At 32.2% G+C, this 19,425-nt stretch overlaps 12 protein-coding genes and 1 non-coding gene across 13 annotated transcripts, besides 2 other annotated features; 4 read left to right on the top strand and 9 right to left on the bottom strand.

The window, feature by feature from the left end:
• Positions 1-5: 5 nt before the first annotated feature.
• On the bottom strand, positions 6-1,367 carry CMU_034130 (ruvB-like 1 protein, putative; the record flags this gene model as incomplete). The annotated part of the gene is made up of 1 exon (XM_002141340.1): positions 6-1,367. One exon carries the CDS (start codon positions 1,365-1,367, stop codon positions 6-8), a length of 1,362 nt encoding a protein of 453 aa, XP_002141376.1.
• Positions 1,368-1,575: 208 nt separating this feature from the next.
• CMU_034120 (peptidase M16 inactive domain-containing protein) lies at positions 1,576-3,237 on the bottom strand (the record flags this gene model as incomplete). The annotated part of the gene is made up of 1 exon (XM_002141339.1): positions 1,576-3,237. The coding sequence occupies one exon, from the start codon at positions 3,235-3,237 to the stop codon at positions 1,576-1,578; it is 1,662 nt and encodes a 553-aa protein (XP_002141375.1).
• Positions 3,238-3,484: 247 nt separating this feature from the next.
• Positions 3,485-6,298, bottom strand: CMU_034110 (uncharacterized protein; the record flags this gene model as incomplete). The annotated part of the gene is made up of 1 exon (XM_002141338.1): positions 3,485-6,298. One exon carries the CDS (start codon positions 6,296-6,298, stop codon positions 3,485-3,487), a length of 2,814 nt encoding a protein of 937 aa, XP_002141374.1.
• Positions 6,299-6,552: 254 nt separating this feature from the next.
• Positions 6,553-7,146, top strand: CMU_034100 (vacuolar protein sorting 29, putative; the record flags this gene model as incomplete). The annotated part of the gene is made up of 1 exon (XM_002141337.1): positions 6,553-7,146. One exon carries the CDS (start codon positions 6,553-6,555, stop codon positions 7,144-7,146), a length of 594 nt encoding a protein of 197 aa, XP_002141373.1.
• Positions 7,147-7,213: 67 nt separating this feature from the next.
• CMU_034090 (uncharacterized protein) lies at positions 7,214-8,323 on the bottom strand (the record flags this gene model as incomplete). Its single annotated transcript, XM_002141336.1, has 1 exon — positions 7,214-8,323. The coding sequence occupies one exon, from the start codon at positions 8,321-8,323 to the stop codon at positions 7,214-7,216; it is 1,110 nt and encodes a 369-aa protein (XP_002141372.1).
• A 192-nt stretch (positions 8,324-8,515) lies between these two features.
• On the bottom strand, positions 8,516-8,773 carry CMU_034080 (LSM domain-containing protein; the record flags this gene model as incomplete). The annotated part of the gene is made up of 1 exon (XM_002141335.1): positions 8,516-8,773. One exon carries the CDS (start codon positions 8,771-8,773, stop codon positions 8,516-8,518), a length of 258 nt encoding a protein of 85 aa, XP_002141371.1.
• A 178-nt stretch (positions 8,774-8,951) lies between these two features.
• Positions 8,952-9,024: a sequence feature (AT_rich).
• A 59-nt stretch (positions 9,025-9,083) lies between these two features.
• Positions 9,084-9,165, bottom strand: CMU_034070. The gene has a single exon. It is a non-coding gene; the product is annotated as a tRNA-Ser (tRNA).
• Positions 9,166-9,741: 576 nt separating this feature from the next.
• Positions 9,742-10,638, top strand: CMU_034060 (transcriptional regulator, Sir2 family protein; the record flags this gene model as incomplete). Its single annotated transcript, XM_002141334.1, has 1 exon — positions 9,742-10,638. The coding sequence occupies one exon, from the start codon at positions 9,742-9,744 to the stop codon at positions 10,636-10,638; it is 897 nt and encodes a 298-aa protein (XP_002141370.1).
• Positions 10,639-11,332: 694 nt separating this feature from the next.
• CMU_034050 (uncharacterized protein) lies at positions 11,333-11,884 on the top strand (the record flags this gene model as incomplete). The annotated part of the gene is made up of 1 exon (XM_002141333.1): positions 11,333-11,884. The coding sequence occupies one exon, from the start codon at positions 11,333-11,335 to the stop codon at positions 11,882-11,884; it is 552 nt and encodes a 183-aa protein (XP_002141369.1).
• An 84-nt stretch (positions 11,885-11,968) lies between these two features.
• On the bottom strand, positions 11,969-13,801 carry CMU_034040 (HEAT repeat family protein; the record flags this gene model as incomplete). Its single annotated transcript, XM_002141332.1, has 1 exon — positions 11,969-13,801. The coding sequence occupies one exon, from the start codon at positions 13,799-13,801 to the stop codon at positions 11,969-11,971; it is 1,833 nt and encodes a 610-aa protein (XP_002141368.1).
• Positions 13,802-14,177: 376 nt separating this feature from the next.
• Positions 14,178-14,206: a sequence feature (AT_rich).
• A 14-nt stretch (positions 14,207-14,220) lies between these two features.
• Positions 14,221-16,791, bottom strand: CMU_034030 (uncharacterized protein; the record flags this gene model as incomplete). The annotated part of the gene is made up of 1 exon (XM_002141331.1): positions 14,221-16,791. One exon carries the CDS (start codon positions 16,789-16,791, stop codon positions 14,221-14,223), a length of 2,571 nt encoding a protein of 856 aa, XP_002141367.1.
• A 213-nt stretch (positions 16,792-17,004) lies between these two features.
• CMU_034020 (uncharacterized protein) lies at positions 17,005-17,804 on the top strand (the record flags this gene model as incomplete). The annotated part of the gene is made up of 3 exons (XM_002141330.1): positions 17,005-17,072; positions 17,137-17,187; positions 17,246-17,804. The coding sequence occupies 3 exons, from the start codon at positions 17,005-17,007 to the stop codon at positions 17,802-17,804; spliced, it is 678 nt and encodes a 225-aa protein (XP_002141366.1).
• A 62-nt stretch (positions 17,805-17,866) lies between these two features.
• On the bottom strand, positions 17,867-19,330 carry CMU_034010 (gamma tubulin, putative; the record flags this gene model as incomplete). The annotated part of the gene is made up of 1 exon (XM_002141329.1): positions 17,867-19,330. The coding sequence occupies one exon, from the start codon at positions 19,328-19,330 to the stop codon at positions 17,867-17,869; it is 1,464 nt and encodes a 487-aa protein (XP_002141365.1).
• Between the last annotated feature and the right edge of the window lie 95 nt (positions 19,331-19,425).

Here is a 19,425-nt window from a genome sequence, read left to right as displayed (position 1 = left end):
CAAATTTATACTACAAATGATGAAGCATCTTCTGCTAATCTTCTTGCTGATGCTTTAGCATCGAAGAACAAGTTGTCGACTTCCTTTATGTCATCTCTAGTTATACAATCTCTTCCGTAAGTGCCAGATATTATAGCTGCAGGTGTCAATAGTTGACAAATGTAACGCAAAGAAGTAGAATTACCAATTTCCCCTAGAGCTTGCAAAGCATCTTTATCAACCTTAATACCTTCTGTCTCGCACCGAATAGATACAATGCGAATCATTTCTTCTATATTATATGGGACCGTTCTAATAATCAATAGACGATCTAACAAGTCCACAGGAATACCATGGGATGAGAGAGTATCCGTACCACGAACTGTACACACGCCTCTATTTGTGCCAAATATAACGATTGGAGCTAAAGAACTTTCTAGTGCTCTATTTAAAAATGTAAAACATTCAATATCTAGCATGTGAACCTCGTCTATAAACAGTACTCCTGGAACAAGCTCAGCTACACCTTTATCAATATAAGAATTTACACTCTTGTTTACTTCTAAACGGAGTTTCTCCGTTATTTCTGTCTTCTTTGGGCGTACATATTGTCCTAATAACGAAATGATGTCCTGACCTCCTTGTGGATGTGCATTTGCAATATCTAGATCATATAAAGTTACATCCTGCACAATTTCTTTCTTCTTGTGTACATCCCCTTTAGGTATTGGTACATATTCTTCTGATTCCAAGTCAAATTCAGTTGCATAAGCATCTGATCTTCCTAATCTCTTAACAGTACCACTTGTCGACTCAACATATATAACATCACCTACACGAACCTTTTCTTTTTGAAATATATCACTTAACTGAGGTGCTAAACGTAAAGTTTTGGTTCCTTTTGCAGATTTAAGTGTTACTAAAATTGCAGAAACTGCTTTGCCAAAGTTCCCATGAGGATTTTCTGTCTCTTCAGTTATTAATTCTGTTACTTCTCCTTCATAAACTTCCTTTATATCACGGATCCTAAGGCCTATAGACCTACGAAAATTCTCCATTAAAACTTCTGTTTTCTTTACTTCAGCTGAGTAAACTTCTGAGGCTACCATTGGACAAAATGGGACTTTAGGACCTAGTTCATGGGCCATTGCCAAAGCTATAGCTGTCTTACCAGTTCCTGGAGGACCTGCAAATAAAACCGCCTTTCCAGCTAGCTTTTTACTTCTGATTAAACTTAGAACTATGCCTGCTGCCTCACGAGCCTCTAATTGTCCAATCATTCCTGAACTTCCGTCATTCAAAGCTGATCCATCTTGCCTCAAGCCAAGACCTCTAATATGGCTATGAGCTGAAACTCTTTTTATATTAGAATTCGGGCTAACTTGCATTTTCAAATACACACCTAATGCTGTAAGACTTTTAAGTATAGAGTAGTATCTAAGGACAGCTCCAGAAATATTTAGGTTCCTAGCGCTAAAGTCTAAATAGGGCTCCAAAGGTCTTCACAGTGAAATAAACAGGTGAATATTTAGATTAGTCATTTTTTGAATATTTATAAGGTTTATAAACAAACTTGGCTACTTTTTGTATCTACATCTACACTGACTTTCCTTGTAATATATGAACAATTTCTCGGTACGTAGGAGCATAATTAGTATTGCCATAGATTACCAGGGTTGGTTTGTCAATAGATCTAAGGATAAATTCAGAGATTCTAACAATATCTTCTTTTGTAACAGTATCTACTGCTTTACAAAAAGCTTCTGTACTGATATATTCATTTGTGCACAACAACTGTTTCGCAATATCATCCATAGCAATAGATCTATTTTCCGAATTGATTGAAATAGCTCCTTTGATGGCATTTTTAGCCCTTTGTAGCTCTTCAGAATCTAAATTTTTCATCTGATTAAGTTCCTTACTTATAACATAAAGGGCATCTATTGTTCTTTGTGGATCTACAGAAATATATATTCCAAACAAGCCAGAGTCACTGTACTGATTTACAAAACAGTTACATGTTTCTACCCATTCATATCTATTTAGTACATCCAAAAATAACTTAGTGTACATTCCTTTCCCAGGTCCTCCTGTACTAAAGGATCCACCACCACCCATGTAAGCTTGTAGTATATATAATGGAACAATATCTTTACTAGTCCATCCACATGAAGTTTCTAAAGCTATTGCGATATGAGTCAAAAAATCGTTAGATTCTTTTCTCCACTCTCCACCAGTATAATTTGGTTTAATATTACTTATAGGTCTAGTTTTTTGAATTTGGAATTTTGTAGTGTAGTTGGTAAACGACCTCATAACCCATTTGCATAAAATATTGTGTTCAATGCCCGTACCCACAAAAATCATCCTCTCTGGTATAAAATAGGATTGCATAAAACTCCTCATAATTTTTTCATTAAAGTGCTGTAAAGAAGATTCTGAAGCAAATATTTGATTTCCAAGAGTGTTGTTCCATGCTACAGTATGCATCATCTCTGTTATTAAAGTTTCAGGATCTCTATTTAGTGTTAGTGCAAAATTTTCAACAAGACCTCGTGCATCCCTTATTTCATGTCTCAAAAATCTTGGGCTTGAAATATTTCCAATAAGTAAAGGTATCATTATAGAAGAGTATTCTCTAAGGCATTCTACATTGTATACGATATGTTCCCTATTTGCATTACTTCCTGCATTAGCCCCCAATATCTCTAATGTTCTTATAGTCTGTAAGTACGATAAGTACTCTGTAGATTTGAAAGCCATAAGTTGTAGAAAATGGGATACTCCCTGAGTTTCTGAGGTCTCAAATCTACTTCCAGCATGTATATACAAGCTTAATTTTGATACAAACTCTCCACAATCTGAGCTTACAATCTTTAACCCATTTTCCAAGATAGAAAAGTTTAGTTCATAATCGTAAACTGTATTTCGAGATTTTGTATTTATGGATATATTGCTAATGGAATCTTTAAATTCTTTAATTTCATCTGGTGTTAAAATAATACTTGAAATTGGAATATCTCTATAAGGATTAGAGTGATGGAAATTCTTTTTAAGTAAGTAATCTTTAACATCTGGGAGCTCATATGCTACAATTCGAGGGTCCTCATATATTGTACGGACTAAATTGAATTTTGGTTTTATTCCCAAACTATATGAGTAGAAGCGTTTTGAGAGTAGTAAACTAGATTTAATACATCCACTATTTACTCTAAGTAAGCCTAATAGTATAGATGAGCACTTTTTATTAAGTTTCATGAATATCTTACAGGCTTGTGTTATTGAAATACATAGGCGCATATATTCTAGAAAATAATAAGACCATCTTTTGTTCTGTAATCAAATAAATAAATCTAAAAATTAGATGTAATATTTAATATATGTACTTTTTTTTACATTTAGTGAGATTTCACAGTTTAGTATTATAAAAAGGCCCTCCACTGTTAATTTGATGCAAAATTTTTAGGTTATATAATTTCTTTAAAATAGACTGAGACAAAAAAATTCAAATCCACCTTTTAAATCCTGAATTCCAACAGGAATTTTTAATGCTAATCTCCATAGATTTAAATTTAAATGGAGGATATAACTTTGCAAGGTAATTTTGAAACCAGTACACACAGGTATTAAGAGAAACTTCACTTACCTCTGCAAAAAAGTTTTTTTTTACTTTGAATTCTCTTTCTAAAATGTAACATAGATCTTCAATACTTATAAAGGAAGATAGACCTTCAGAATTTCTGTATGTTACACCTTTAAATGCATCAGTTACCAGATTAAACAGAAGCAAAGCTCTCTGACCCCATGAAACTGGTATTTCATCTCTTGGGCAACCATTGCCTAAATTTAAGTCCTTTTCTTTCTCTTTTTTTAAAATTTTACGTTTATTACCATAATCAATTGTTTCTTCAATGATTTGAGCATATCTAGCTCTATATTCAGGCTTTTTCGTTCCTTCCTCTATTATTTTTTCTAAAGGATAGATTTTAGCTATTTTATCACGTCTATCTCCTGGGATTAAAGGGAATCTAGAAGGTCTACCTTTATAATATGTAGGAGCATATCGAACTTCCGGTAGTTCAGGTTTAATTAGTGTATGCCAAAGCTTTAATTGACTCATCCATGGGGAGTTTGTCCTTAATTCTGAGTCTTTAATACCTTTAAAGCGTACATCATTTCGCATTTGGTCCATCCACTGATGATGAAGAGCTTTAACTAACTTGTAAGCTTTAGTAGGGTTGAGTTTATTTAAAGGAGTTATACCTTCCTCTTTTATGAAGGGTTTTAGAGTTAGAGGTGTAGGAGTCATATTTACTTTGCCCTGTATAATATGAGTATAGTGTAAAGTCTGAGTGTATTGAGTATTTACTACTGAAGAAGGAACCCAAGTCGTATCAACTATATTAAATTCTTCAAATATATCTAATTGTGTAATTTGATTTTCTGGATTTTGAAAAAGTGGGTTATAATCCTTTAAGTAGTACTGTATGATATTACAAATTTCTAAAGAGTCTCCTATCTTATATTTTGTCGCAAAACCAAAGACTACCTTCATTCTCTCCATACAAGTTGCTATAAAATTCTGAGGGCTAACTCCAATTACAAAACGATCATAATCATTTATTGAAAATGGAGGATTATCAAGTGAATCTGGTATTGTAAGAGCAATGGATACATCTAAGGCTTTACTTCTAGTTACTGATGGTAAGGTTTTAATAACCATTGGGTTGATTGTCCAACGATTACCTTTTTTATCTTCATTATTTCCAAATTGAGAAAACTCAAGAAATTTTAAGAGGATATTGTAAAAAGTAAAACATATTAATATAATTTCATCTAGTGATACCCCGTGCACTGTTTTAGCTCCTATAGTCTTTTCTAGTAAATCTGAACATGTAGAAGCAAAACGAGGTTCATTTGTAGTATCAAGATGCTTTGCAAATTCATCATCAGTTAAAATAATTCTGTAGAGATCTGCAGCATGTCGGGGCCATATATAAACATTCTTAACTTTGCTAATTAAAGCTTTTTTAGTTGCAGTTCTGATTACTGCCATTGGAACTATTTCCCCCTCGTTATACAAATATGAAGATATTTTCTTCCAAGCTACTTTACAGCTTTCTACTGCATTTTGATCAAATATCTTATCTTTGGATTTATATTGATTAGAAGATTTTGTCTTACCATTAGAATTTGAATGTTGCATTTCAGTAACAAAATATGGACAAGAAAGTCCAAAATTTGGGATTAAATATTGAAAATTGTCTGTTAGCACTTTATTATATCGGGCTTTGGCTGTTGAATCCAGTCGGGGGGTTACTGAATTAATAAGATATTCAACAACCTTATTAAAGCTAGGAGATGTTTTAAAATTTGGATACATCGCCAAGGTATTGTTTTCAATCTTGCCTTGAATTTCTAAAAATCTGCGATTCATATCTCTTTGGAAACGGTTTGTCATTTTTTGTTCCTCTATTATACCCAGAACATTTAGACCATTAATTAGGTGAAATGATAATTGAGTTAGTTCTACAGCTTTTATCAGACTCTCATCGTACATTCTATCTCCAATCAAAGAATATAAATTTTCAATGGATTCTTTCATTTCCTTCATTTCTGAAGTTTTTCTTCTACATATTTCTACTAATTCAGCTAAAGCTGTATGCTCCATTCTACCAAGATTAATGACAGCTGCTTCAACATTAGCTTTTATTGCATCTTCATCTCCTAAATTTTCTATATTTGCACTTCTACTCTTAAATATTTCGTATGATCTGTATAACTTATTCAGATACATCATATATCTATTAAGTAAGTCCTGAATATTTTCCAAGGGATTTTTGCTCATTTTAGAAATGCGGATTAATAGCATTTCAATTTCTGGGTTTAAGTTGTTCTTTGCATAGCTATGCCATAAATCGACGGTAATTATGGTATATGGGTTTATCTTTATATAGTTTGTAATTTCTCCAGACCATTTAGAAATTAATGATATTTGGCAATCCACTGATTTTTTTCTATTTTCAATGATATCTAAAAATTTTAAGTTCATCACGCTTGTATTACTATTTGTATCGTCTTGAATAATATATGTACATTGCAGCATCTCTCCAATTAATTGATGAAATCTAACTAGGCCTTCCTTATCCCCAGAGTACAATTTAGTATGTAGTATGCTATTTTTAACTTTGATTTGAGGTCCATTATAAGCATGAACAATATAGCAAAACAACATTCCAGAAACTATTAACCACCTCAGAAAGAAGAGCGCAATAAAGTTCCTTTTGGTTGCTTTTTCATTAAAATTTTTAAGTTTCATATTTAATTTAAGACTTTTCTAATATTAGACATAACTTTAAAGTAGGAGAAAAATAGACTTTCTTTAGATCAAAAAATCAATGAAATACAAAGTAGTTTCCATGCCTATAAAAGTGGCGCTAGAGCGCCAGTATAGTATAATTAATAGCACTTTGATGGGTAGGAATAGACCTAGAAATTAGAAACTTAAACACTTAAAGTTAATTATAAAAGTTTAGTTCTATACTTTATACTTATTTTGGAATATCAAAGGCTATGGGCTCAGCAGACTTTGGGGATCTGGTACTTCTTATTGGTGACTTGAATATTCCATATGGTGCTAAAGAGCTACCAACAAGTTTCAGGGAATTATTAGCTACAGATAAAATAAACTACGTTCTTTGTACAGGGAATATAGGCTCACAGGAATACGTTGATGTTCTACAAAATATAACTTCGAATATATATATAGTTAAGGGTGATTTAGATAGTGGAATAGTTAATCCAGACCCTCAAAGTAATGGTGAATTTCCTGAATATATAGTTGTTCAGATAGGTGAATTTAAAATTGGCCTGATGCATGGGAATCAGGTAATCCCATGGGATGATATGGATGCCCTTGTTCAATGGCAAAGGAGATTGGATTGTGATATTTTAGTAACTGGTCATACACATAAATTAAGAGCAACGGAAATAAATGGAAAGTTATTAATAAATCCAGGATCTGCAACTGGTGCATTCAGTGCATACAATCCAGATGCAGTCCCTTCATTTATGTTAATGGCTCTACAAGGAAAGAAGGTAGTTCTGTATGTATATGACTTAAAAGATGGTAAAACAAATGTAGCAATGAGTGAATTTTCTAAATAGGATTATACTAGGTATACATTAGAATATTTTACAATCTCCATATCTTAAATAATGCTAAGTATTTAAATTATCTTTTCACAAAATCATCTATAAATATTTTTATTAGATTATCTAAACTTTTGTGAATGTTATCTTCAACGCTCATTTTTATCTTCATAAAGTCTGGAATTTCTGTAATAGAGATTCCTAATGGACAAGAATCAAAGATTATTTTGATTGTATACTCATCAGTGTCTATCATATTCAGTTCAGAAACTGATATTAAACCTGTTAAGTAGAATTTCTTATCTGAGTTTTGTTCTAAAGTAACATAAGCTTTGAAGTTGCAAGTTATAGAGCAGTCCAATACACAAATTTTCTTTCCCTTTCTTACACTAGAGGATGCTTCTCCTGTTACAGAGACTCCTGAAAATTCAATAATTGCATTGAGACTATCAATTCTAATCTGAAGTGATTCTATTCTTTGTTTGAAAGTCTCTTTAACCCAATTCATTTCTGGTCTTTCTTCCCAATGCCATGATCCAGTATTCCACAAGCTGCCTTGGGCATTGGAGATATTTCCACTACTTGTTTTTTGTCTCTGCTTTTCCTCTTCTATTTGCTTTCTATATATTTCCGATTTCTCTTCACCCTTAATAGCTTGAGCTATTTGAGCTGTTTTAGTTTCCTGCTCACGTTTCTCATTGACTGCAATAAGTCTGAGACGATTGCTTTCTGCCTCTAGTAACAAATCATGAAATCTCTTTAAATAATTACGAAGTTCACTGACTAAACTATTATTCACTTCTTTAACTACTAAATTACTCATCTCCCCTAAATCTAAGTTACTGGAGATTTTAATAGGATAAAGTTCTTGGTAGTTGTCTACCGAAAATTCCGGGATAGTCAAAGAACCAGTAAGGCATTTGTCATTGTTGTCACTATATCTGGCTAACCAATTAGCTGTAATTTCAAATTCATATGCAAGAATAGGCCTCTTCTTCCTAACAGAAACTGAAGCCTCACCTGAAACTTTGGTACAAGAAAGATGTATCACTAGATTTTCGTTAGGTGGTGGGAATTTATATTCAAATGCTTCTATCATAGACTTCAGTTTCTCTTTGCCCCATTTGTCGTAATTCTTTTCTTCCCAATGCCAATTATTAGCATTCCAAATAGAACCTACAGCCTCAGACATTATTAGTTTATGATCTTACTAATTATCCTATCACTTCTATAAAGTCAGTTAAAACGTGTTGTCTGATAGAATAAGGCCCGCTAGCTCTTTTAATCAAGGTTATAGATAATAGCTATATCAGAATATGTAGTTGTTTGAAATACCCAGGGTTCTATATAGTTTTAAGAACAACCTAATCCAATATTCATTGATTTACACAGTAGAAGTATTAACTGAAGCTATATATAAGACATTATTTCCACGGATAAATGTATCTCCATGTTGCTCTACCAAAGAACCATTAACAAATTCTTTTGTGTCTTCCATTGCGATATTCATCCTATCATCTAAACATGCTAAGATACCTTTGTAGTCAATTCCACTATTAAGTCTAACAATAACAGGTTTCCCTATTACTTGTCGAAGAAAATCACTAGGATTTTGTCTAGAATATATGTCTGAATTAGACATGTATAGTTACAGATATATTTACAAACACGGCTATAATAACTTATAATTTTCAAATTAAATCAGAAACAAGTGAACTGTCAAAGCACTGCCTCTAATTGTTCTTCAAATACAGTAGCCATAGCGCTTATTAATATTAAGCTTTATCCTAGTTCTAGTGATTCCAAAAGTCTACCACATGTTATTTTATTAGTTGAATAAATATATCATAATATAATATTATAATGTACTAATTAAGATAATATTTTAAAAAAGGGGATGAGTAAAGTATATGGGTAAATATATTTACTCAATAATCAAGAAAAATAAAAGGCGATGTGGGCGTGATTCGAACACGCGCGTGCAGAACACAATGGCTTAGCAGGCCACCCCCTTAACCACTCGGGCACCACACCTCTCACAATGACAGCTCTCCTCTTTCAAGAGTTATTTTATAATGAGTGATATTTTCATCCAAATAGCGCTACTAAACTAAGGCTGTATATAATAATATTACTATTAGTAGGTATGGTTACAGTACAATGTTAACCACTAGTGATACTAGATGCATACAGCGGTATTATTCCAAATATTTTAACTTACCTAATGTATTATTTCTCTCTTATCCAAAAATCTATCATCAATATAAATTGTCTATTTTTCCACTAAAAATTAGTAAGAGGGAAGTTTGGTGAATATTGAAATATAAATTATGGCACTCAGTACTGAAGAGGTATCTTTCACAAAAGAGAGTATTTCTTAATAGGATAGTGCAATAATAAGAGAGCTAATTTAGCGCTGGGTAATTTTATTCTGTAATTTCTCAGACGTCACTTCGTTCAACAGATTATTTGAACCATAGCTGAATAGCAATATTTAATATAACTTTTAGTTTCTAGCTTACTTGTTTATTTATTGAGTTCTTTAGGGGATTCAGTTAGAATCTAATTTTCATTGAAATTATAAAGAACATCATTTTGCATTTGAAAGTAATGCAGACAAGATCACAATCTGTACTTTCGAGCCTTAAATCTCAAATATTAAATACTGATGACAAAATCCTGTTTATTACTGGGGCAGGTTTAAGTTTTGATTCTGGAATCCCACTATTTCGATCTGAACATGGAGTAGATGATAGTTCTGTTATTTGGGATGATAAGATGGAATCCTGGGCTACAATGAAAACTTTTCTATTAGATCCTTTGAGTTGGTACTCTATATTTAAAAGTAAATATGAATTCTTTAGAACTATTAGAGACGCTAAACCCAATAAAGGTCATCGGGCTTTATCATGGCTTTGCAAAAACTATCCCGATAGAATCAAAATCATAACACAAAATATTGATGGGCTACTGCACAAGGCAAATTGCCCCCCTGAGAATGTACTTGAAGTTCATGGGAGATTGGACTATTTGAGATGCAGTAATACTAACTGTTATCTTTCTAAAGAGCAATATTTACCACTTGACTGGAACTGTTTGGAGAATAAATCTCCTAAAGCTATTATTCAAGATTTAGCTTGCCCTTCGTGCAATTCTCCATGTCTCCCATTAGTTTTATTATTTGATGAGCCATACCATGGTAATAAATATTATCAATGGGATAAGGCCAAAGAATGGATGAATGAAGCTGACTTAATGATATTTGTTGGGACTTCTTTTAGTGTTTTTTGTACTGATAAATGCCTTAGGGTAGGATATAAAAAAAATCTTCCTATAGTGAATATCAATATTAGACAATTTCCAATTACATTTGAAATACCCAGTAAATACAACTCAGATTCTTTAGAAATATTAGAGTATCCTTGTGAATTGGTTCGTCAAATTATTCAAGGATCAACAGATGCACTACTTGGATTAATCCCATATGAATATCACTCTGAAATATAATTATAATTTAAGTACAATTATATTGACATTGTTTATACATATATTAACTGGGAAAAGAATTAGTGACTATTGTTAATTATGGCAAGTTAGTAATATTTGAATTGTATTCTTTCATATAGTTTGTGAATGGGACTTCCTATTTTAAAGATATACAATCAGTTTTTGATATAATAACTTAATTTTATAATGAAAAAATATCATATGATATTAATTGGTAATGTTAATATGTATATAGGCAATAATATCCTCTTGTAATTTAGCCCTATTTATGTATTATTGAAATTTCTAGTATTAGGAATATTTCTAGTTATGTTAAAATGACTCCCTGAGGTAGTACTTGTAGTATACATTATATTTAACTTAAATAGTTCTATAAAGATTATATGAAGTCTATTTATACTTATTCAACTATATCTAATTTATCTACTTCAACACATTCTCCTCAGTATATATATATCGAACCCTAATCAAGTAAAATAATATTGCAGTGATAAAATCTAGTAAGTATATTTAATAGTTAGAATGTTGTAAGGTAAATTCAGATATGCTTTGGCCATCATATAGAATTAGAGCTTTTAAGAAATTTCCAAGGCGCTAAAATTTTAGTGTTAACTCTTATAGACAATACTTGTTCCTCACTTATCATTTATAAATTTGTCAAACTTTGAATTTTTCATTTAAATATTGAAATAAGATGACGGAATGTAAATGTTTTCTAAAAGATGCTATGAGTGGAGAGTCTATATGGAAATCAGCAATAGTAATAGCTGCCTTTAACATATGCATTTTGTTATTTGGGAACTCATTCTTTGGCCTCCTTTGCTCCTGCATAGTTTTTTGTATTGGTATAGGTGGCATATGCATAAAGTTATGTCCTGAAAAATTGGCACTTCTCAGAAATAGGGAGTTTGTGACAGATGAGGATTTACAGAAACACTGCAAATCTGTTGCATCACACATAAATTCACTTGTTGATGGTTTTTTAGCTACAATAACTTGGGAAAATCCAATCTTTTCATTTTCAATGTTCTCAATATTATTGTTTGCTTCATTATTCCTAAGATCTCTCAGTTTCCTTACATTTATCATAATTGTTGGAAATATTCTTATTTCCAGGGTATATCTTTATTCATTATACTTTTCACTAATAGAGCCAATTGTTACTCCTTATGTAGATGTAATTTCAAAGAAATTCAATAGCATCTTCGAGAGGATCCCCCGTATGAGCCATATTAAAGATGAATAAGTTAACTTAGTCTTTGTTTATCATAATTCTTACTGAAATCAAGTTTTCAATTTAAAGATTTTTTTTTGTTAATTTCAAATATACCTATATTTTGTCTATGACCTTTTTTGCCTTCATATATAATGACTTCCTAATATCTTGATTTACTGTCCTGCTATTTTCTAATTCACAATTGAACTTTGAAGAGGTCTTGTCGCAATTATTTACATTTATATCTGTATTTTCAGATTCACTCTCAAGAAGTAAAGCTGACAACTTCTGTAATCTATCCTCAAGTCTATCAACTCGACTTATTGCAACCATCTTTAGAACATGTGCAATATTCTCAACCTCTATTTGACGAGATTTCAAGACACTAATTTCCTGACGCATTGAGTCTATTTGTTTCTCAAACCATTCTTGAGTTGATTGGTTTGGATGGCTACACATTTGAGTTGTGAGCATAGGGGGAGCTGTTATTACAAACATAGGAGAAGTCGATGTATTATTCATAGTCGATAGATATGAAAGTTGTGTATTCTCCAGATTAGTTGGAGAAGAAATTAATACTGGTGGCGGATTCTGTGGCATTTGTTTATTGTTACATGATTCTGGTTCATTCGATATTTTATCACCGCTACAAATCTGTTCTGGCACTGCGTCTTGAAAATTTGAGTCATCTTCGAAGTTCTTGGCTAATGAACTTTCTTGAGAATCTTCAGATGATTGTTCTTGTAATACTTGTCCTTTGCAGTTAGAGGGTGGTGGAGATATATGTCTAACTACTATTTCATCAGTAGCATTATTGAAGAAATCTTTATTAATCTTTTTTTTTTGATTATTTGCAATATTTTCACTATTGAATTGCTTTACAGACTGGAAGATTAAAGATACATCAACTAAATTTGAGTAATCACTTGAACTCTCCTTACATTTTGGCAAGTAGATTTCATTTGCTTCTTGAATTTTTTTCAAACAAAAGTTGGCCACTTCTCTAACCTTCGGTGATTTTTCCTTTACTGCCATATTAATTGAGTGAATAATAGTCTCTGCAAAGTGCTTTAATCCACTTAAAGATTTCCTTAAGGGAACAGAACTTTCATTAGCTGCTATTAACATACCAGCTTGGGCTACAAAACAACACATCATTATTTCTGTAAAAAGAGAAATGGATGCAATTTTCACATTTACATTCTTACATATGCTTGTAAAATTGGTATTTATCTCTTTGATTAATACTGAGAATATTTGGTTAATATCCTTCCAAGTAATAGGTGATATCAATAAATCTTCATGAATATTATCAGCACTATTTCCCTCACTTTTTATATCATAGGTATATGGAGAGCTTCCAAATGGGGTCTCTTTCAAAAATATCCATATTACTGTGACAATCTTTTTTAAGATATCAATAACGACTGCTTTACATGAATCCATAATATTAGGATTTCCAGCTAGTGGCAATAGTTGTCCAACAAATTTTTGCAAAAACATTACTGTTAGATTTAAACTCACTCCATCAATAGCCGCACCAATTGCAGTTATAGCTGCAAGTTGAGTTGATGGTGTAACATTCTTTTTTGCTAGTTGTAGTAATGGATCAAAGAATAAATTCACTACATCTGGGTTTAGTTGGAATATTTCATCTGACATTACCAAAGGTGCAATCGAGGCTACACTCGCAACTGCTGAGTTCTGAACATGCACTTCTTGATCTTTACAAGCCTCCACAATGAATGCTATTATATTACCTAAATATGGTAGGATTGATTGACTCCCAAAATGCTCCACAATGCAATCAACAGCTTTAATACTAAATCTCCTTGCCATCGGGCGCATCTTCATAGAATCCAATAAACCACTTGTTAAAAGCCCTGGAATATCTGTCAACTCTATTTTGGATATAAGTGTCTTTAGATCACCGATTCCTAAACCCATCAAATAATATGTCTTTTTGGTAAATTTGCAAGGATTCTATAATTCATTACTTCAACTCACCTCGTCTTATACTATCTACATCATTCATCTTATGTAGGCAATAGTCCAACTCAGATCTAAGAGTCTCACTTCTCTTTTGTTTCTGGGCTCCCAACATCTTAGGGAGCCGGAAAATCTTCACGACTCAGAACTGTAGTAAAATCAATTTTTTTTTTCTTTTGCAAGATATTCATAAAGATAAAAAGAAGAGAAAATGCAAAATTCGTGGGGCTTTACATGACCCCCTCCCCACAATGACCCACCACATGCAAGCGCTAATACAAGAAGTAAAAAAGTACTTTAGCCTACAAATGTAACGTATTGGAAATTTAAGCACAATAATTATTAAAATTAGATATTTATAAACAAAGGGGGATAGTCTATACTATTCCTGATAACTTATTATTTAGTGAAATTAGTTGGTACATGAGTTGTTTTTTAAAGTGATTTTGAGAATCAAAGATCTTAATAATCTTTTCTTTTAGCTGTTTTAGAAGATATCTACAACTATTTCGCAGTTCCACTGTGACTTCATCTAAAGATGTATTTATATTAGTTTCCACTAGTTCTTCATCATGTCTAAATAGTGGACAGAAATTTATTGTTTCTTGAAAAAATTGGGTCCAAAATGGAGTATTCCAATTTCTTTTGATGCATTGACTTGCATTCTTTACTCTATAATAATAAATTTGAAAGTGATTTATATTTTCACCTAAACTATAATTCCGGTCATAAATTGTCCAATCTCGGCTTGGCAACTTAGTTAATTCCATATATCTACCAGTTATCAGACAGTGTGCTAAACAAGCTAATCCAAATATGTCAATATGATATAACCATGACTGTTTCTCAAGCATACTAGGGGGAGTAAATCCTTTAGCATGACAATTCCCCAAAAACAAAGTGCCATTATAAATTTCACCAATATCCAAACTCCTGCCCATATCAATAATTGCCATATGTATTGGCAAAGTAGCACCTTCTGGAAGTAGTGGATGGATGGGATTTTGTTCACTTAATATAAATTGATCTTTATGTAATGTATTTAAGTCATAAATGTGATCCAAGTCTGAATTGTGTTGAACAGCAGTTGTTTCTGGATAAAGAAGAATATTATCTGGTTTAATATCTCCATGAATTAAATTCATGTCATGTAATCCTATCAAAGCTTCAATCATCTGATATATTAAAAATAGTACGAGAGGTTCATCCATATTTTTGCAGTGTTTTATGTAGTGCTCATTAATGATTTGTTGAATACTTATAGCTCCTTCGGCTGTTGGAAGAAGTGATATTCCAATTGATTTAGATGCTTTTGTAACTTCATCTTTATTTTCAGATACAAATTTGTTATTTTTATTATTCCTTACCATATTACGTGTAAATATGTTTTGAATTAAACCAGAGCTATTCGATGCAATAACATGCAGCTCCGTTGTACAAAAGACTGTAACTCCATAGCTTAATTGTATAGGTTTGGTAATCATATTTTCTGATAAGTACAGGGATGTTCTTCCTGTGGAATAAGTTGATCCAATTGAAAGACGACTAAAATCACCCAAAATCTGAGTACTTGGTCTATGGGCTACTTTTAAATTGGTAATTTTGGAGTATGAATCCAAGGTATTAACTTGATTATTTGGGTTAGATTGCTCATTTGATTCTATTGAATTTCTATTTGATGTAAAATTACTTTCAGGTTGATAGCAAGTACTTATAGAGCTTCTGGCTGTACCAAATTTAAAAGGGGAATTCACTACTGAGTCATCAATTGAAACAGATACTTTTCTCCTAAAAATATCTCTATATTTACTGTTCAAAAGTTTTAAGGATTTTTTCTGACGTTTATTGAGTATCATTCCACAATACAATTCACGTATGCAAAGTCCAAGATCTAAATGCTGAATTTTAATTGCCAATTTACAAGAATGAACCTCTATATTATTTTCTAGTGTAGAAATTTCTGAAAGAAAAACAATTGCATTAGCACCCCTTCCAATTAATTTTATTAATTTACATTTGCGAATATATGTATCATCAAGTGATAAATTGAATGAGTAACCGTCCTTGTAGGCACTTATACACAATTTAGGAGCTTCAAAGTTACTTGGGAAGGTAGATATTGTTGACTGATAAAGTGAAAATGAGTTAGAATATAATCCTCGCTTTGAATATTTATTATATCTATCCATCAAATAAGTATACATAATTGATTCTCGAAATAAACGCGAGTAACTTAAATATGGATTTAAAGTTTGAGTATAACCAGTGCATAACAAAGCTTTTTGAGTTAATTCAAAACTACTATTTTCTGTTAAAAGTGCACTAGATCTACTAATAGGTAGTGGAATAATGCAACTAATGTATGACATGTTCTTGAAATCAACTTCTTCACTATTATTCTCTTGCTCATTTGTAATTACTGAAAGAAGGTTTGATAGTGAACTTTGTAGTTCCTTCTTCATATTTTTACTTGCATCTACTAAGTCAAAATCCAATCCTTCACAAATCGTATCAATGTGATTATCAGTAGCTTTAATCATCCGTACCATTATTTTCTGCCCCTTCATCTCTAATCTGGGATTACTTAAAGTACTTTGTAAATTTTTTACTTGTGTCTGTTCATTCTCCTTATTATGACTATCATGACTTATATCATATGTATCCACACTAATGTTTACGAGATTTGAAGCTGGCATTAAAATATGATGAGATTCTTTTACTTGATTACTATCACACTGAGCTTGCAATATTTTTGCTTTGTAATGCATGCAGCGCAACTCTTCAAAAGACAATTCATCCTCAATGATTTGTGAACCATGCACTTTACGCTGTCTGAGGGAGCTAGCATTGAAACTAAAATATGGTGTTAGTCTTTTATTTGTATTAATTTCAAGATGTGCTTGATTATTTATATTATTTAGAGATGAAAAATTGGACCACAGACGCATTTATTAAACTTTTATAATTCTCAGATTTAGCTAAAATATTTTTTTCAAGTACAACTTTATCATTATAAGACATATGAGGTTATCAAAGTATAATAATAGAAGTCGAAAACTTCCTTAATTTCCAAAATACCCACCAAGGCTCAACGGGAGTTCAAAAAAGAAAAAAGGCGCTACATAATTCAGCGGTAGGTGAGGCAAGAATAAGCTTATTAAATGAAGAAAAGTAAGGGTAAACAAACTCACTCAAGGTATAGTCTATTAAATAGCTTTAATGCCAAATGGTATGTCCTAGTAATATATTTAATATATTGACATTTACCTAGATATAACCCTTTTTTACTATAGGAAACCTCTGTCTGAGGATTCTCAATCAATATTTTCTAGTAAAGTTAATAGGTAAGTTAATTAAAAATAAGTTATAACTTTTTATATAATCTATTTCTGGTTTATTTAGTATTACAAAGAATTTGAGAGGTGGAGATATAAACTGGCTGAAGATCCTTTGTTACACTGGGAATAATTCAGTATGCCGCAATTTGAACAAAAAGAAAGTTGTAGGTATTATTGCTTCAAATGAGATGCTTTCAACTGATATTGGTCAGCATATACCTGTAATTTGCCGTTTGAAAAATATTCCCTGTGTCATTTTATCTAGTGACAATGAACTACGGTTTTGGAGTATGCTTCCTGTAACATCTTGTATAGGGCTTAGAAAGGATATAAACCATGACGGACTTTTGGATATAAATTGTAACAGAAGTGTTTTTGAGTTTGAGTCTGCCAGATCTGAGATAGAAGAGCTGATTAAAAAATTTCAGAGTTTAATAGAAGTCCCATATATTATTCCAGGAGAATCTCCCTCAAAATTAGATTCAAATCTGCACTTGCCCACTCCAAACGTAGAAATCCAGAATGTAAGCCCAAAGATAACTTATTCCAAGGGATCTAAACGTTCAGAAAAGAGAATTCTAAGGAGAGAACGCCGTGGAAAGGAACGCAAGAAGTTCATTTAGTTCATTTCTATTATTTACTTAACACATTAAATATAAATACTATCCATAACAGTTTGGCACATTTAAATTCTGGGAAAGTTAAAGCTATTTGTGTTTTCACTACTAAAAATTGATGGGGATTGACTAGTATATGAAGGTTCGTGACTACTTTGGAATTTGTCAAAGTTATGTTGATCCTGTTCAATTCCATAGCCAGCTAATATATAGTCATCCCTTTCAGCTCTTTTGTATTCATCTATTAACATTTCAGTAACCTCTCTAGAATTTTCAAACTCTTCAAGACCATCTTGAAATACACTTTGCTTCTTATAGTTTTCAAGAAAAGCACCACGTTTCATGAGACGATCAAATTGAGCCACACAACGCTGAAATAATGCTGCAATTGCAGTATTATTAGCCATCATCAAACCATTTACCTTGTGTTGATTTCCATATGGATTATATTTAGAAAGAGCCACTTGAATTGCAGCTGGGCCCCACTGAATAAATTTGACCATATTTCTATCTCGAATACGCTGAAGACTTTTATGAACTTCCAAAGGGTCAGTTTCCCCTCTAATTATGTTCAAGATTGAGATATATGTGCCTTTACGCATATTTGTACTCACCATAATGTTGTTTGGCTGCAAGAGTCTTCGCATTACATCAAGTGTTGTTGTTTTCCTTACAGCTTGTTGTATATTTTGACTAATTGTTATTGGAGTATAAGATGTAACTAGAAAGTGACACCGAGGAGTTGGGACAAGAGCTGCTATAAGTGATACAAGGTTATTATGCATATAACTTGGATATCTTAAAGTAGTGGTTGAAGCAGCCATCACAGTACTGACTAAAGCATTTGTTTGAGCAAATGTAGGGTTATTCAGTTTAAGCCTATCAACAGCAATACCATTTAAAGCTGTGTTATCCAAAACAACTACACAGTCTGCATTTAGTGCCAATCTCTTTAGTGTTAAAACAGAGTTATAAGGCTGTACCACAACATCGGAGCTTTCATTTGTCAGCATTGGGAATACTGAAAATGTCTTAATTAGTTTTCTAGGATAGTGCTCATTTAAAAGTTCTAGCATATAAGAACCCATACCACTTCCTGTGCCTCCTGCTATTGAGTGGCAAAATATAAATCCCTCCATACTATCACAACCATCAACTTCACGATCAAGCATGTCTAAAATTTCATCATACATAGTTTCACCCTCATCATAGCCGCAACCCCAATTGTTCCCTGCTCCACCTCCTTCTTTACCAATATAAAAATTTTCTGGATTATACAAATGCTTAAATTCACTAGATTTAATACTATTTAGAACTCTAGGTTCTAAGTCAAATAATAAGGCTCTGGGTACATAGTGACTATCATCTGCCAAATAAAAAAATACATCCTTTCTATCATCGACAGTCTCAATATTCTTTTCAACTGTACCATCAACTCCTAGGCCATGCTCTATGCATAATTGTTTCCAAAACTCCATGCCTATTTGATTACCACATTGACCTATTTGTAGAGTTACTAGCTCTCGAGGCATATTTACTATTAGTAAGCAATCTAATACAAAGAAAGGATTACTAAGTTGCCGAAGTTAAAAAAATTCAAGTTATTTATTTATAAGCAAATTTCAGA

Source organism: Cryptosporidium muris, genomic scaffold, assembly GCF_000006515.1.
Source record: "Cryptosporidium muris RN66 scf_1106632373451 genomic scaffold, whole genome shotgun sequence".
NCBI classification, from domain to species: domain Eukaryota; phylum Apicomplexa; class Conoidasida; order Eucoccidiorida; family Cryptosporidiidae; genus Cryptosporidium; species Cryptosporidium muris.
Note: the sequence above shows the minus strand (reverse complement) of the source record. Positions and strands in the feature narration are given on the sequence as shown.